The following is a 15,332-nucleotide window of genomic DNA, read 5'->3' on the forward strand; positions in this document are numbered from 1 at the left end:
ATTCCAAAAGCTATCCGGCTTCTTAGTGAAATGGTTTTGCCATGTCTTAATGTGATATATTCCACCTTAGTGAGCGTAGCTTACCAGAGATGATTTAAACCTGTTTGTCTGGCAGCCTGCGGTCATCATTATTTTCATAATTGGATGTGACGTATGAGTGGAATTTTGATTTTCTCTCTTCCATTTGGGCCTCACGGAGATGTTTTGTATTTACGGTTGGTTCTTATGTATATGTATATTGCTGCTGGCGGTGGATGTAAGACATTCCCTAATATGTATGTATTCTGTTTATTTGATATTTTTATGGTGTGTTTTTTTTTCTTCTGTTCATTTTTATGTATTTTTTTTCTGCTTTTGCTTTTTATTTTATTATTGTGTATTTTTTTCTTGTTTTCTTGTGTAAATCATTGTGGCACATTAGGTTCTTCGGTTCTAAAGGTTTTCTTAGCCGTATCCTCCAGTACTTTGGGCACATCGCGAGGCGAGACCAGGACATCCTGAAAAAATTGGTCGTTCTGGGTAGCGTTTGGGGTAGCAGATGAAGTTTACCATCCCCAACAACACGAAGTCAGGGCTGCCACTGGGAAAATGGTATTCGAGAGGATTAGAGTATTCGAGATTAGGTATTAGGTATTCGAGAGATTAGGATTAAAGTTCCGACCCCCAGACATGAGGAGAGCGACTGGAATGAAAAGGGGCTATTTATGTAATGCCACAATGGTCTAAAACTATAAATAAAACATATTTCACAACGATAAACTTTTTACACGTAGTGAAAGCAGTGGCGTAACTACTATGACGCAGGGGTATGCGGTGCATGTGGGCCCTTTGAGTCGATAGACCTCAGGTAAGTCTTCAAATATTAATAAATACGTATATATCTATACATATATATTAATACATATGTATGTATATAGCCAGCAGCATAGCTCGGTCGTTAAGCTTCTGCCTAACACCGAGAGGCGCCGGGTTCGATCCCATGAGCTGACCTCGATTGAAAAGAATTTTTCTGAGTATATCTATAGTGCTGTTGGTCAGACTTGGATATTTATGACTACAGATCGATCGTTTCCTATCACAGTTTGCTAATATTTCTGATTTCATTGTTGAAACGGTTCCCGTTTAAATTGGCTAAAAACCTTCCTACTTAATATGTCACCACTATTTGAGTATGATTAATTTGCAATAAAATGTATGTACAATTCATAGATGTCTCGTTAATTTGCGAGTTTTCAGTGTCTTGTAATTCAGCGATTTGTGTAATAAAAAATGCTGCATTGTTTGTAATTGGCCAGGAAGGCGCATTGCAATTTACCTGTAAGGCCTACCTGGTATAAAATGTAATAAATAAATATCTACATATATGTATATTTTAAAGAAAAGAGTTATTAATTAGAAAACAGTCAAGCATGCATAAAAAATTCTGATTCGAAGGACATTTTATATTTGTAAAAATAAATAGTTACCCTTTGGTAACTTTTGCATGCGGGCCAAATTTTTCCAGTTATGCCACTGAGTAGAAGGGGATTTGCTATTGCCTTCTGGAGATTGCCAATTCGAAAGACAGATAGAGTTGATTGAATTTTTATTTGAAATGGCTTTTAAGGCGACCCTTTCATAAAGTTTTCTGTATATGAATCGCAAATACGTCAGAGCATCTAAAAGTTAAGTTCGGCGAGTCAAGTTACTTGGCATCATTTCAAGCCGGCACGGTTAAGCGGCAACACATCAGTTAACTAAGCGAAACTAAAGTTACGTTTCAAGATAACGAAAATAAATACATTGTTGGTAAATTTTAAATACAAATCCTATCAAATAAAATAGCAATGACTTTGGGGATTGTAAAGCTGTTGGCAACTTGTTTGATGGTCGTCGTCAACATCAATGCAGAAATACGTGAGTATTTGTTATTGATGTTATTAATTTAACATATGAGTCGTTATATTTGAAAGTGGTGGAAGTCCAATTTTCATTTCCTAAAACTCAATATGTCCAGATTTTTAATTCGATATGTCCAGAATCTCGGAAAAACAATGAACGTATATTTTTATTAAATATTGTTAAACGCGAAACATTATATTTAATGTTTTGTGAGATATTTCTCGAAATGAAGAAAAGTGAACTTATACCACTTTCAATTATAACGACTCATATGTAGAATATACTATAGAAATATAAAATTTATTTCGAACGGCTTAAATTGGCGTATTATAAAAATTAATTTGAATGTTTTTTAATGCATTTAATATGAAATTTTGGATTAAATTTTTGGTTTATCAAAAAATCAGTACGAAAATTGTAAATTCAATCGATTATATTATTCTAATTTCGATTGAAAAGTCTCAGAATTAAAAAAAAAAATTTTTTTGACTATTTTCAAACGTAATAGCAAAATCGAATGAGATTTGATTTGACGTTTTATTGTTCGTAAGCTAAGTTACCATTATCTATTTTGCAACTTTCTTCTTAATATTTATAATGTTCTCTTATTTATGTTTTTATATACATATGTGTATATTATATGTAGTAGAAAAAAGCACGAAATTTTATCATCAAATTTCATTTTAAATTGAGTAGATTAAAGCAAATGTCTAATAATATTTACTAATGAGGTGCTTATGAATTATTGGATGACATCAGCGAAGTGATGATGGTTCCTATTGTAGTAGTATTTTTGAATATTTCTCCAATCAGAAGAGACAATGATTTAGGCTGAAAATTTCTTCGACAGTCTTTTCAAAAATTGAGTTGTAAAATACTTTTTTTCATTTTTATTAAAATGTGATCTCAGGACCGCTTAGCAATAAGCTCTAAATGAAAGTGCAAGAATTGATAATTAGACAAGGAAATACAAACTGAATTTAATCAATTGACTACTGAATATAAAATTAAATATTATTAGGTTTAACTACTGTGGAAACACTTGGTCGCGATTGAGTTGAAATTGCAAAAGATGTGTTGAAATGTTTCAGCGACGACTTGAAACAGGGTTATAGTATGAAATGTCTTACCTATAACGCAAATTCTATGTACATACCTATAACTAGTTTATAATAATATAATAATTGCGGCCGTTTGCGTTATTACAGTTTATTGATGTTGCTTTTTTTTCTTTTTGTACAAATTATAATTTTACATTTACAATGTCGAAACGAACGTGTGCTTACGAAGGAAATGAATATTACAAAAATTAAACGAGTACGACAATAAAATATCGTATAGGCGCACGTGCTAGCCAAAGGGTTGTTGATCAACTCTTGCGTTGATCAATGAAATCTTGCATAATTTGCGCAACGAAATAATACACCCGTTTAAAAAAGTACCTGCCGCTTTTGAAACACATCGTCACACGTTCTGTGTGCATTCAACGCCGAACCTCAAACTTTTCCGCCATTTAATAGTTGTTTATTTTAAATATGTTTAAAATTTGAATTTGTAGCATAAGTTGTAAGATCATTTATTAATTGTTGTTGTTTTTTTTCTTCATATTAACATCTCATATTCGTAACGAGCACTCGCTAATGGTGTCCAGTCAAAACCGCTCGGCCAATATGCGCCCCGACATATCCTCCCCGACATTACCGCGCGGCGACAAAACCGCGAGAGACATAACTACGCGCCGACATACCCATACACATCTCGTCTATTTTTATATACACACACACATATATTATGCTATAATATAACCAAAAACTCGCTGTTTTTAAATGCCTTTATTTAGTTCAGAAGGTGTCTGTCGTTCAAATTTTTTTTAATTGATCTCAAATGTCACATGTGTATATATTTTTGATTGAGGATTCTTTGAACATGTACATTTTTTATGTCATTGTGGAAGAAAGCGTAGAAGAATCCCGTACAAGTTTTTAATATCTTTCTGCACTAATGAACAAATCCGATTATTTGATCCATTGATTCTTAACTCAAATTCTGATATCAGACTTACTACATACTATTTTCTAAAAAAATAGACCACATACATAAGTATATGTAGTACTCTAATATTGTTTGTTTGTTATTTTATATATTTCATTTTACCATATGTATGTAGGTGCCATATCAGGATACCCCAAAGCGAAACCTATGGCCAAACTTGTACATATGTATATAAATACTAAAAACATTCTAAAATTTAGGTATATTTAACAATCAACAAATTCGAATTTGCTTGAAACAGAGGAAATAGGGGGGAGGATGCCAATTTTAGTGGATCCGTCAAAACAATTAAATCAGATTAAATGGAAAACTCTAGCAGGAGATGGTCGATCTGGATTTAATAATCGGCCAGATCTTGCCAGCAACGTATATAAATCGAATAATTATTCGGAAATGAACCCTCCATCTCTTTACTGTTAACCAGTGAGCAACGCTCTAGCGATTTATTTTATATATCGAAATAAGATACTTCATCGCACTTACATTTAAGCATGTGCACCATATACGAATGTCACAGCATTACGCAAAAACCTCGCCAAATTTTGATTCAATTAGAAAAGTATTGGGATTGGACATTTTACAAGGAGAACAAGTTATGTAAATATTTGAATAGATTAGTGAATAAACAATATTTCTTTAATATTAAAATCAACTTGGCCTTGATCCTCGCGCTTGAGTTGATTATAATATTATGTAGTTAGTGCATACTATGTATATAACCGATTGTATTATATAAGCATTTTATACTAGATGGTTTATAATATTACTACAATACAGTGAGATTAAATATATAAAAAAAACGATTTTACTTGATTTGAAATATATGTACATATGAATGTACATGGATTGTCATTTTACTTTTTACGATTAAAAACAGCAAAAGAATCACTTAAAAAGATTTGTGTGAAGATGAAGTACCAGCTGGTGTTCTCTAACCACCTGTCATTGTAAAACCAGTCGTTAGTATCTGTTTCAAGGCAGACATGCGTTTCTGATCAAACGTGCATTCTCCAATGCGTCGGTGCATTAACTTCTTATGCACTAGGGTCAACAACATGGTCACAACATGAAAAAAAAATAATAACAACAGCTCCTTAACAGATCCATTTACAGACGATTAGTCGATTATCTGCGATTAAAACATAATTAAATTCTACTTCCATGTTTCAGCCGACTATATAAAAATATGTCAGAGAACCGACCCAGAAGTCGACAAATGTATTATAAATTCAATAGATAAAATACGGCCGAAGCTTGTCGAGGTAAGTACATAGATCAACTGGCTTGATTTTTTTTTAATATTATTTAATATATATATTTTTAATATTGATATTTTTTTGAATTTCATAGGGTATACCAGAGTTGAACGTACCTGCGATAGAGCCTTTGAATATGAAAGAAATAGTTCTTTCTAGAGGACCGAAAGGTGCACTTTTAGAAGCCACCATGTCCAATGTCAAAGTTTGGGGACCTAGCAACTTCAAAATCTTAGAACTAAAGTATGTGTTATTGAAAATAACTTATCCTTATATGTATTGCAACCACTCAGTCCTAAAATATTATGTAAATTTTTCTGTTCTGTTAAGTTTTCCGATACCACGTCCTGTTCGCTAAGACTCCCAATAGTTTGGTGTAGATGTTTAGGCTAAAACAAAAATAATTTATATACTACATATGTATATTATAAAATAATTTCAACACTACCAACTCATTGATTGGCACACCTTTTATGTATACAATATTATAAACTCAATGTTTTATTAGCTCTTCAGTAGGTAATAAATATGTATATGATATGTCTTCGAAATCAAGCTGTTGGGCTCAAAGTTCAAGTTCATGGCAAATGTTTACAAATACATGTTTTCTGTGCCAAAGGTTGATTTATTACACTGTTCGACAAATGACGACTTTTTTTTTTGTACTACTACAAATGAAAGATAAAATACCCGACTATAGATTCCAATATTCATTTTGTAAAGGAAATGACATATTTTGAGACATCGACCGAACAACACCAAGATATAGAAAAATCGCGCGATTTAAAAAACACATCTATCTCCAAATTTCGAGCCAATCAACATTTTTTATTACCAGATTCGTGTTTACTGGGCATAGATCTATACGAAAAGTCATATCTCGTCTCTGAACCATTTTTCGTGTCGAACAGTGTTATCAACATTAAGGCGGAAACACACCGATTCGTACAGCACGCCATAACTAGGTAGACTCCAGTTGTGATGAGCGTAACCTCATGTCATTGCTAAAGGTCTATTTTTACTTGCACAGCAAAGACTGCATGTAAATAGCAGTACGAAAATTATTCTTTGGTATATTTTATATGGACATATTCATGTGTTTTATAATGTGCACGAGGCGTAGACGTAACAGCAGTATCCAACAAAATCTATTCATATTATACAGCAGTATAGAGCACCGTAATGTATCAAGTAAAACCGGTTTTCTTTGGCCACTGTGGGAATATTCAAACGTGACGAGTGCACCCGTTCTAACGAAAGTGCTGCGAATATTTTTGGAAACGTCATATTGTGACAACATTGACTCGACGACACGATATAAAGCCGTATATCGTGTCGTCGCAAGCAATATTGAGCCGTATTTTCGCACTCTGTAATGTATTTGTAAGCCGATTTTGCCTTGCACTCGGCTAAAGCTCGTCTGAAGTACGCTGCTATACAGTATTAATATATGTAAGTAGTCTTTTCCGTGTACTACTGTGCTAGGCTGTTGCCTTGTAGTGCTGGATATTATGAATACACCTGAATTTGTACGATATTTTTATTTCGACTAGTTTCTCCTACAACTATGGGATTCATCGATATCCATCACTGTCAAACCTATGTATGTACATATGTCAATACAAGGATAAAATATCACCAAAAACACTCCAGAGGTGAGTTTTGTTCTGGATCGCCATAGCATAGATCAGGTGTGCTAGCGTTATTTTGGATGTGCAAAACGATCTAAAAAAACACGTACTGCGTACCATTAGGGCGAAAATATACTGAGTGGTATGTGGTACGTGTTTTTTTTTAGATAATTTTAAACGTGCGAAAAAAACCCAGCACCCCTAGTCCATATATGTACATGGTATACAGTCCCAAAAATCACCCCCTGGGGCTTTTTCGGTGATATTTTATTTTTGTATTTATCCTTACTTGACAGTGATCAATAATGGTGATTCCCACATTTGAAGAAATTTTAATCTTCAAAAAGAGTATATGGCTAGGAAAAATAAGACGCATGGTGACTTAAAAGTTACATATGTAAATACATCTTTTTACATCAATTCATGAATTTCCTTTCCATTTTCGTCCATTAGTTTATATATGTATACAAATATGCATAGTATCAAAATGTAAACATGTACTAATATTTTAATTACAGGTCTGATCTTAGACGGAATCGTTTCGATTACAAATTTCTTTTACCACACCTTCACTTCGAGGGTAATTATAAGATGGACATGCAAATCTTGTTGCTCAATCTGCACGGCAAAGGAGACATAATTGGAAATTTCAGTAAGTTTCAATTAATTTACATTTATGACTTGCATGCCAGTAATTGTATAGTCGGTATTCACGGTTAAGTGTTCATTTTCTATCGATTGTGTAAGACGAGCAAAAGATCTGTTAAACTTGACACTGAATTATTACCGAGTTGACCGTGACCGATTGCACAATAGAGGATAATTTTTAATTGAAGATAATTTCGAAGTACATACATATGTACATGTAGAGCGATCAAATAATTATTAGCAATCACGTAATTAGTGTTAAAAGTCCCTTGAATTAATTTTGATCATAAAATTGACTCGACAAGGAAGCGTCTATTGTTTGCATACATTGGTTATATACATATATGTATAGTATATATATTTTATAATTAATGTACATATAGTAAAAACTATCGAGGATACTTGAGTTTCACTGATTGCATGTCTGTTAAAGAAATCGTAAACGTATTTAAGTATGGCGCTCTACAATAAAAGTAAATTAAATTGCATGAGTTCATTATGATAATATAATATACATTATGAAAATATGTAGTTGAAATTTTTTACAATCGTTGACGTAATATTTGAATTAGTTAAATTCGTTGACGTAATATTTGAAGTATTTTCAATACATTTCAATTGCTTATTTTTAAATTTAAAGTGGGTAAATCATATGTAACTAGCTTTGTAATGTTATATGTAAGGTTTCCAACAGGTCTCTTTTCAAGAGAAAGTGTCCTCTTTTTTGACAAAGTTCTATTGTTCTCTCTCTTTTGTCAAATATGTTTTAAATGTTCATTTTTTTTTTAATTCAGTCGACTTTTAAACATTTTATATAAGGTTTTCGAATAATAGGTCTTATTACCCGCAGGTATCTTACACAAAATTGTTAATTGATAAACGAACTAGTTTGTTCATGCATGAACTTTTAGGTATAAGTCTAAGTATTCTCAATCGTTTGTCCCATCCTTTATGTGTGTATAGTTAGTTGCCTTGGGTTGCATTATTTTTGCAACATAAGCGGAAACGGAAATTATAGCAACGTAGTAATGCGGTTACCATAGGATTTCCTTTTAACATATTTGGCGTTTTGACAGCTCAAAAGTTTTACACCTAAAAGCTCATGCAACACCTGCCGAGTCTATTTGAAGATAGATTTTGATTGTTAGCACTAAAACTAAAACCAATAGTATATGAACAAACTAGTATGTTTACGAACGAACTGAAGTGAACCCTTGGACCGTATATATTGAACAATAATCCATTTTTTGATAATTTTCATTCAAAGGTGAAGACAATACCTTAGCATTTAATAATTTACTGGAGTTACACACCATTGATCAATGTTTCCATAGCGACTCTTATGTACGTTCTATGTATATGTTACAGTTGAAGTGTATCTTCCAATTATATTATGTTTTGACTAGTTGGAATATATTCCATCTAACCTGGTACCAACTACCGTTATAGTTAAAGTGTATTATTAGTTTTATATATTTTGACTAGTTGGAATACATTTGTCCAACAAACCGACGTAAGTTGATTCATATGAGGGATTACATTCTAACTGGTCAAAATATATTACAATTGAAAATACAGTTCAACTATAAGTTAGTACCAGGTTAGATGGAGATGTTAGGATTTCATGAAAACGTTACTCGACTACTAAATTAAGTTGGAAAGTCACATTTTTGTTTTGAACACGTTCTTAGAGTTATCGTAATACGGTACTCATTACCTTTATTCCTAATATCTAGCCAATATTAAATTCCAATATTAAATTCTAAATAGTCTATATTAACTAGCCATTGTTGAATTCTTAAGCATTCGTAAAAACACAAGAGCTGTTAAAATTCAACTGTTATTTTACAACTGGCGCACATTGTTGAAAGTGTACATATATGCGCTTGTAAAGATATACACAATTAACAAGTTGAATTGTATTCGAATAAGAATGAACTAAAACGCCAGTTGGAATATATTATGTACAACTGAAAATTCACTTCGACTGTTATATATATATGTAGATATATAGTTATATACATATACATATACCGCATAATTATAATAACAATTTCTGTTGCAACACACTTTAGGAAGGAATTTATCAATAACTAGCTGAACCCGGCATGCGTTGCAATGCTACAATAACGCAAGTAATTCCAGTTCCCGGTCGCGTTTCTCGATGTGTTTCGATAAGTGAATGCTTCAGTATCAAATTAATACTTAATAATCAAATTAAATTACAGGAATGATAATTTGTCGGAAAAAAGCAGGTGGCGAACACATTTGAAATTATTCAATTGTTTGTTTATTTTACCCTAACAATCCAGGTGGCGACGCGAACACATTTTAAATTATTGCGTTGCAATGTCACCCGTTTTTCCCGTTTCCATTCTCGTTTTTGGGTGATTTATTTTACAGAAACCATCGCGGGCATACACACAATAGCTTCTGTAAGTTTCATCGCAATCGGTTGAATTGTATAGGAACGCATACGTGACAGATAAACATATATATATATATATATATATATATATATATATATATATATATATATATATATATATATATATATATATATTTATATATATATATATATATATATATATATATATATATATATATATATATATATATATATATATATATATATATATATATATATATATATATATAATCATGCGTACATGTATGTTTACTTGAGGTGTGCGTGCATTCGCACGGCACATCTCAGGTTTTGTTTCCTACCGCATGCGCGCTTTATGTGTTCATGCGTTGTTGTTAATTTTGTACTTGATTATGTACAGTGTGGTTTTTTTTATTAGAACAGTGATGTGCGGTTGTTCTTGTGCGATATTCATGAACAACCGTCTCGTTCTCCGACGAAAGGGTCTCTTGGACTGTATTCGTCGGGGGGGTGGTGGCCTCATGTTGAGGGCTTTAAGGGTCAAATTCCGTGACCTTTAAAGCGGGCTTAGAAATATATATATATATATATATATATATATATATATACACACACATATATAGATAAAAAAAATCTTTAATACTTTAAATAACACGTAAAAAACAATGAAATTTTCGTTAAATGGCGGTAAGATTCACAGTGACTTCGCAATTAAAAATAAACACAGTATTTATTAACTTGAGAAAATTATATTTAAATATCACACATTGTTTCATTTTAATTTGAGTTCAATCCATTCAATTACCCCTACAATTTATATTACATGTACAGAGCAGATAATTCAACATTTACAATACTGATTTATACAAGAGATTGATTGACCATTTATCATATTTATGACATATCCATAAACACACATTTTTGCAACACAAATAAATATATAAATAAGTGGATGCATATCAGTCGTACCGTGATGGATTATGAGTCCTGGCAAAGGTCAAATAATAATAAATGCAAATGATCCATTACAACTATTATAATCACTAATTACACGACGCTCATTGAACTAAGGAAGCTTTTATAATGTTATTGAATTAATTGGACTTCAATGCAGTGCGAAAGTACAATTGGAAATGTGCATATTGTGCAAATGGATCTGTCTAGTTCGCCTTGCTTGCCGACCAGTAAAGTTGAAACCGCTGTAATTTTTACACGTGAGGAAATATCGAAATGATGCAAATTTAAATTGATGCATGTGTGTGTACATATTTGAATCTCATGACACGTGCCTAAAACTACGTTAATAGTCATTCATTACGTTGAATTCTTCCGTGTGACAGATTGATCACGTTTCTCGTTCCAAATCGGTAGGCTAATGGCTATAATCTGCATTGATTTAATGAGTTTCATAATAAATGTGGGCACACATGCATAACACGTCATAATATGTATGTACATATATTAACAAGCCCTAGAGCACAAGTTCCCAACTCGTAGGTGAACTAATAGTGTATTTGACAGTTGGCCATCGTCACGTGTATGGAATTTATTTATTTATATAATTTTAGCTGTCTAGCTAATTTAAAAATACATTCTTAATTACTTAACTCTAAAATGCTATGTATAATATAAATTTATATGCACTGTCCTTCACAGAGGTGTCTCCTTGCACCGCGCAAGAATGCATCCACGGTCTTGATGCACTCAAGGAGGGCATTGTACATGAGCACACCCCCGTGAAAAACACCACCAACTGTCTTATTTTTTTCTTATTCTACCTACAACTAAATTGTTCATATTTCTTTAGTATAATAACTATGTATATCTCTATTTATTATCGTATAATCCTTAAAATACTTAATAATAAGTAATAACTTATGATCTAACTTATAAACAAAAGACAATGTATTAAGATTTAAACTAATTCTAATACTCATCCATCCCAATTCATCTAATATACTTCTGATAATTTTTAATCTATCCACATTCAAAACACCTCTCATAGCTTTATTTTGTAATTTTTGTATCTTTCCTAAATCTTGGTTAAATTTCTGGAATTATGAAAATTTACTTACATTTTCGAAACGAATCATGAGCTCGTTTTTGAATTTGTTACGTTTCTCTTTGAATGGTGACCAACGCCAATCGGCATTTTGCCAACAATTTCATGAGTCTGAAATACGCTGACATAAACAAATAAACATTGAAAAAAATGCATTGAAAATGGGTTGTGTAATCCGTGTCAATGTTTATAATGACTAGTTTACACCGGAATTTCTGAATTTATAACCATAGCAGAATTTCCCGATGGAAATCCCTAACTGCTGAGTATTTTAGATTATGGCTTGGCATTTAGATTGTGAGCATTACATTTTAACAACAATGAAGAAGATGAAACTAGTTTTGAAAAAATACATTCATTAATAGACTTCGTATGTTTATTTTATGTTGTTGCAAGACATATTAGAGAGTCTAAACACACCTTTAAAAAACTCGAAATCCTCGGCGGTAGTTATCTAGGGTTTTCTTAGATTAGCTACAATTTTTATACTTGGTTTCTATTGGATTTCTAAATAATTCTAGTTGGAAATGTTGGCGAAATTTTCAGTGTGGCGGGCTTTCAACAGAAAAACGTCAGCACTCAAAATGCTAAGATCAAAAGAAAGTGGAAGCCCATGATTTTCAACCATTCGCGTACTAAATTTTTTTGTCGGTTACGGAAGGAAGTGCTTAATGAATAAACACCTCTATTAGCTTTTATTTATCATTTGAAATTAATAGACAATGAGAATATTATTTTTTTAAATTTGTAGTCACTTTATTTGTAAATTTTACACATTTGAGAAAAAATATGCGTTGTACGAACATCTAGTATTATATATTATTTTATCTTGTTTTTATTTTCCTTGTACACAATAAATGTGCACTTTTTTTGATTTTCCTTAAATGATACACATACACATTAGTTATGACTTCTATGTCGTTTCAATAAACAAATTATATATAAATTAAATTATATTATATATATATATATATATATATATATATATATATATATATATATATATATATATATATATATATATATATTATATATTCAAACTGAAGCATTCACATCGAGAAACGGGAAAGGGAACGGGAATTGCTTGCGTTATCGTGGCATTGTAACTGATACCGGATTCAGCTAGTATGTAATAAAATTATGTGATAACAATATTTTAAATGAAAAACCCAATTTTTTGTTATTATCGATTATAAATAAAGTAAAAAAATGATATTGAAATATTTAATTACAGCGAACTATTTGTGCGACGTCACAATGAAAGGTCACAAAATCATGAGAGACGGAGAGGAATATCTCGAATTTGACAAGATGAAGATAAAATTAACGGTGGGAGATGCACAAATACATTTGTCAAACCTCTTCAACGGAGATCCAGTCTTAGGCGAAGCCACCAACAGGATAATCAACGAAAACTCCAAGGTCTTCATCGGCGAAATCAGCCCCGTTTTGGAGAAATCACTGGCTGAATTATTCACTGATATATCCAATAAAATCACACTCAAGTTCACATACAAAGAGTTATTCCCTTGAACAATAATGTTGAAAAGTAAACGTAAGAATGCTTTATCTACATATAGGTACATACATACATATACACTATATATGTTTATATATTCATATCTATATATATATAGTTCAATTTAAATGTAACACATAATTTTGTTATTGGAAGTTGTCGATAAATCGATTTTATGAATGTACAAATAGTACAAATAAAAAAAAATAGTACAAATTGAATTATTTATTAATATTATCAATAGAGTGTGACGCATAAGAAGCACAACTAATTATCTATATGCTATTGATTTCGTATTAATTTAATAGAGTTCCGATATGTAATAATAATAGAGTTACGCACACATAAATGTGGCTTCCTAAATAATTTTAACACAAATGTGACTTCATTTCAGTGACTTCCTTAATAATTTGAAATGTTTAATTAACAAAAAGGCTGAAAATCCTACATATATAACCCGAAATAAAGAAAAAACGTTATGCCAGTGATAATCCACATTTTTTTCCACCAATGATCAATTTTGGAATGTATGCATTATATGTACATACAAATTTGCAATATTAAAAAAAAAGTGTATTTTATATTTATCTTTTAAGCCCATAGCATATTTTAACAATTTATTTACACTCATACAATAGTATATATGTATATATAGAGGATGCTTCTTTAAAGGTTTGTTTTTTGATTAGGCAACACTTTTTCCTGCGACAGCCAATTGACAGTTGATAGCTGATTTGTACTCAGTTTGGTTTGTCATTTTTCCATGAATAGACTTACGTTAGAATTACTTAGTTACGTTAGAATAACGCTTGCGAATTGTGCAAATTTATTTCGAAACTCTTGGTTCAATTCGCGAAACGTACCATGCGATACATCCATCTTACAGTCGTTAATTCGCCTGCTGTGAGTTAGCCTTCAAGATCGTGTAGTTTAATACCTTTGGATTATTTTCTGTGAGGATTTGTAGTCGTTAGTCTACGCCGATATACCAAAGACGATAGACGACTTGGAAGCCAACATTCGCCGCCTTATTGCAGATATACGGCACCAGCTGCTTGAAAAAGTGATTGAAAATTGGACTTCCAGATTGCGCTTTATTCGAACAAGCCCCATGTGCCCAATATCATATTTTAACACTAATGGCATAACATTATCTTCCAATACAGCTAATACCATGGCCATTACCAGGATTTTTATGTTATATTTTAATTAATTTTAAATATATATACATCCATTTATATACATTAAAAAAACGCCCTTTACATATGTGTAAATATGTATTACTAGTTGTTTTACCCGGTTTCGCTCAGTATTTGTAATATACACAGTTTAAATATGGCGAATCTAATAGTAATTATTCATTTGTTTTTTTTTATTAAATTTATTTGAATCGAAAAAAAAACTAACTTTATCGAATCGTCTTCAACGAAACTTTGATTTGTTTTTCGATTACCAACAAACCTTACATACATACATACAAAGTCTCTTTCGTAATTATATATTAGATGTATGTATGTATAATACAAATTCATTAATTCACTTACTAAATAAATATATTTTTAAATTTCATTACTTTGTATGTAAGGTGTCGCAAATTATGCATACTTTGTATTTTACCAACTGCATAAGTTATTGTATCATATATGAATATAGTGGAGAGAAGGAAAATACCAAAATGGCAATGGGCGGGTCACGAACATATGTAGCTAGAAGAATGGACAAAATAAGTAGTGGAATGGTACCCGAGAGAATGTAATAAGGTGAGAAGAAGGCCGCAAGGAAGATGGGTGGAAGAAAATAAAAGAAAGATGTGTGGCCTGTGGGGTGAGATGGATGAGAGCTGCGTAAAACAGAGACGAATATATTTAAGTGTGTGGAGAGGCCTTCATCCAGC

At 31.7% G+C, this 15,332-nt stretch overlaps 1 protein-coding gene across 1 annotated transcript; it reads left to right on the forward strand.

The window, feature by feature from the left end:
• Nucleotides 1-1,675: 1,675 nt before the first annotated feature.
• On the forward strand, nt 1,676-13,467 carry LOC143913216 (protein takeout-like). The gene is made up of 5 exons (XM_077432883.1): nt 1,676-1,896; nt 5,104-5,195; nt 5,284-5,432; nt 7,339-7,472; nt 13,154-13,467. Exons 1-5 carry the CDS (start codon nt 1,827-1,829, stop codon nt 13,450-13,452), a joined length of 744 nt encoding a protein of 247 aa, XP_077289009.1. The 5' UTR covers nt 1,676-1,826; the 3' UTR covers nt 13,453-13,467.
• The last annotated feature ends 1,865 nt before the right edge of the window (nt 13,468-15,332 follow it).

Source organism: Arctopsyche grandis, chromosome 6 (genome assembly GCF_051622035.1).
Source record: "Arctopsyche grandis isolate Sample6627 chromosome 6, ASM5162203v2, whole genome shotgun sequence".
Taxonomy (NCBI): Eukaryota; Metazoa; Arthropoda; class Insecta; order Trichoptera; family Hydropsychidae; genus Arctopsyche; species Arctopsyche grandis.

Coding starts and splice junctions, on each gene's coding strand:
- LOC143913216 (XM_077432883.1), top strand. CDS start 1,827: ATGACTTTGGGGATTGTAAAGCTGTTGGCAACTTGTTTGATGGTCGTC. Junction 5,433..7,338: donor TTCAAAATCTTAGAACTAAA/GTATGTGTTATT, acceptor TTTTAATTACAG/GTCTGATCTTAGACGGAATC. Junction 7,473..13,153: donor AGACATAATTGGAAATTTCA/GTAAGTTTCAAT, acceptor ATTTAATTACAG/CGAACTATTTGTGCGACGTC.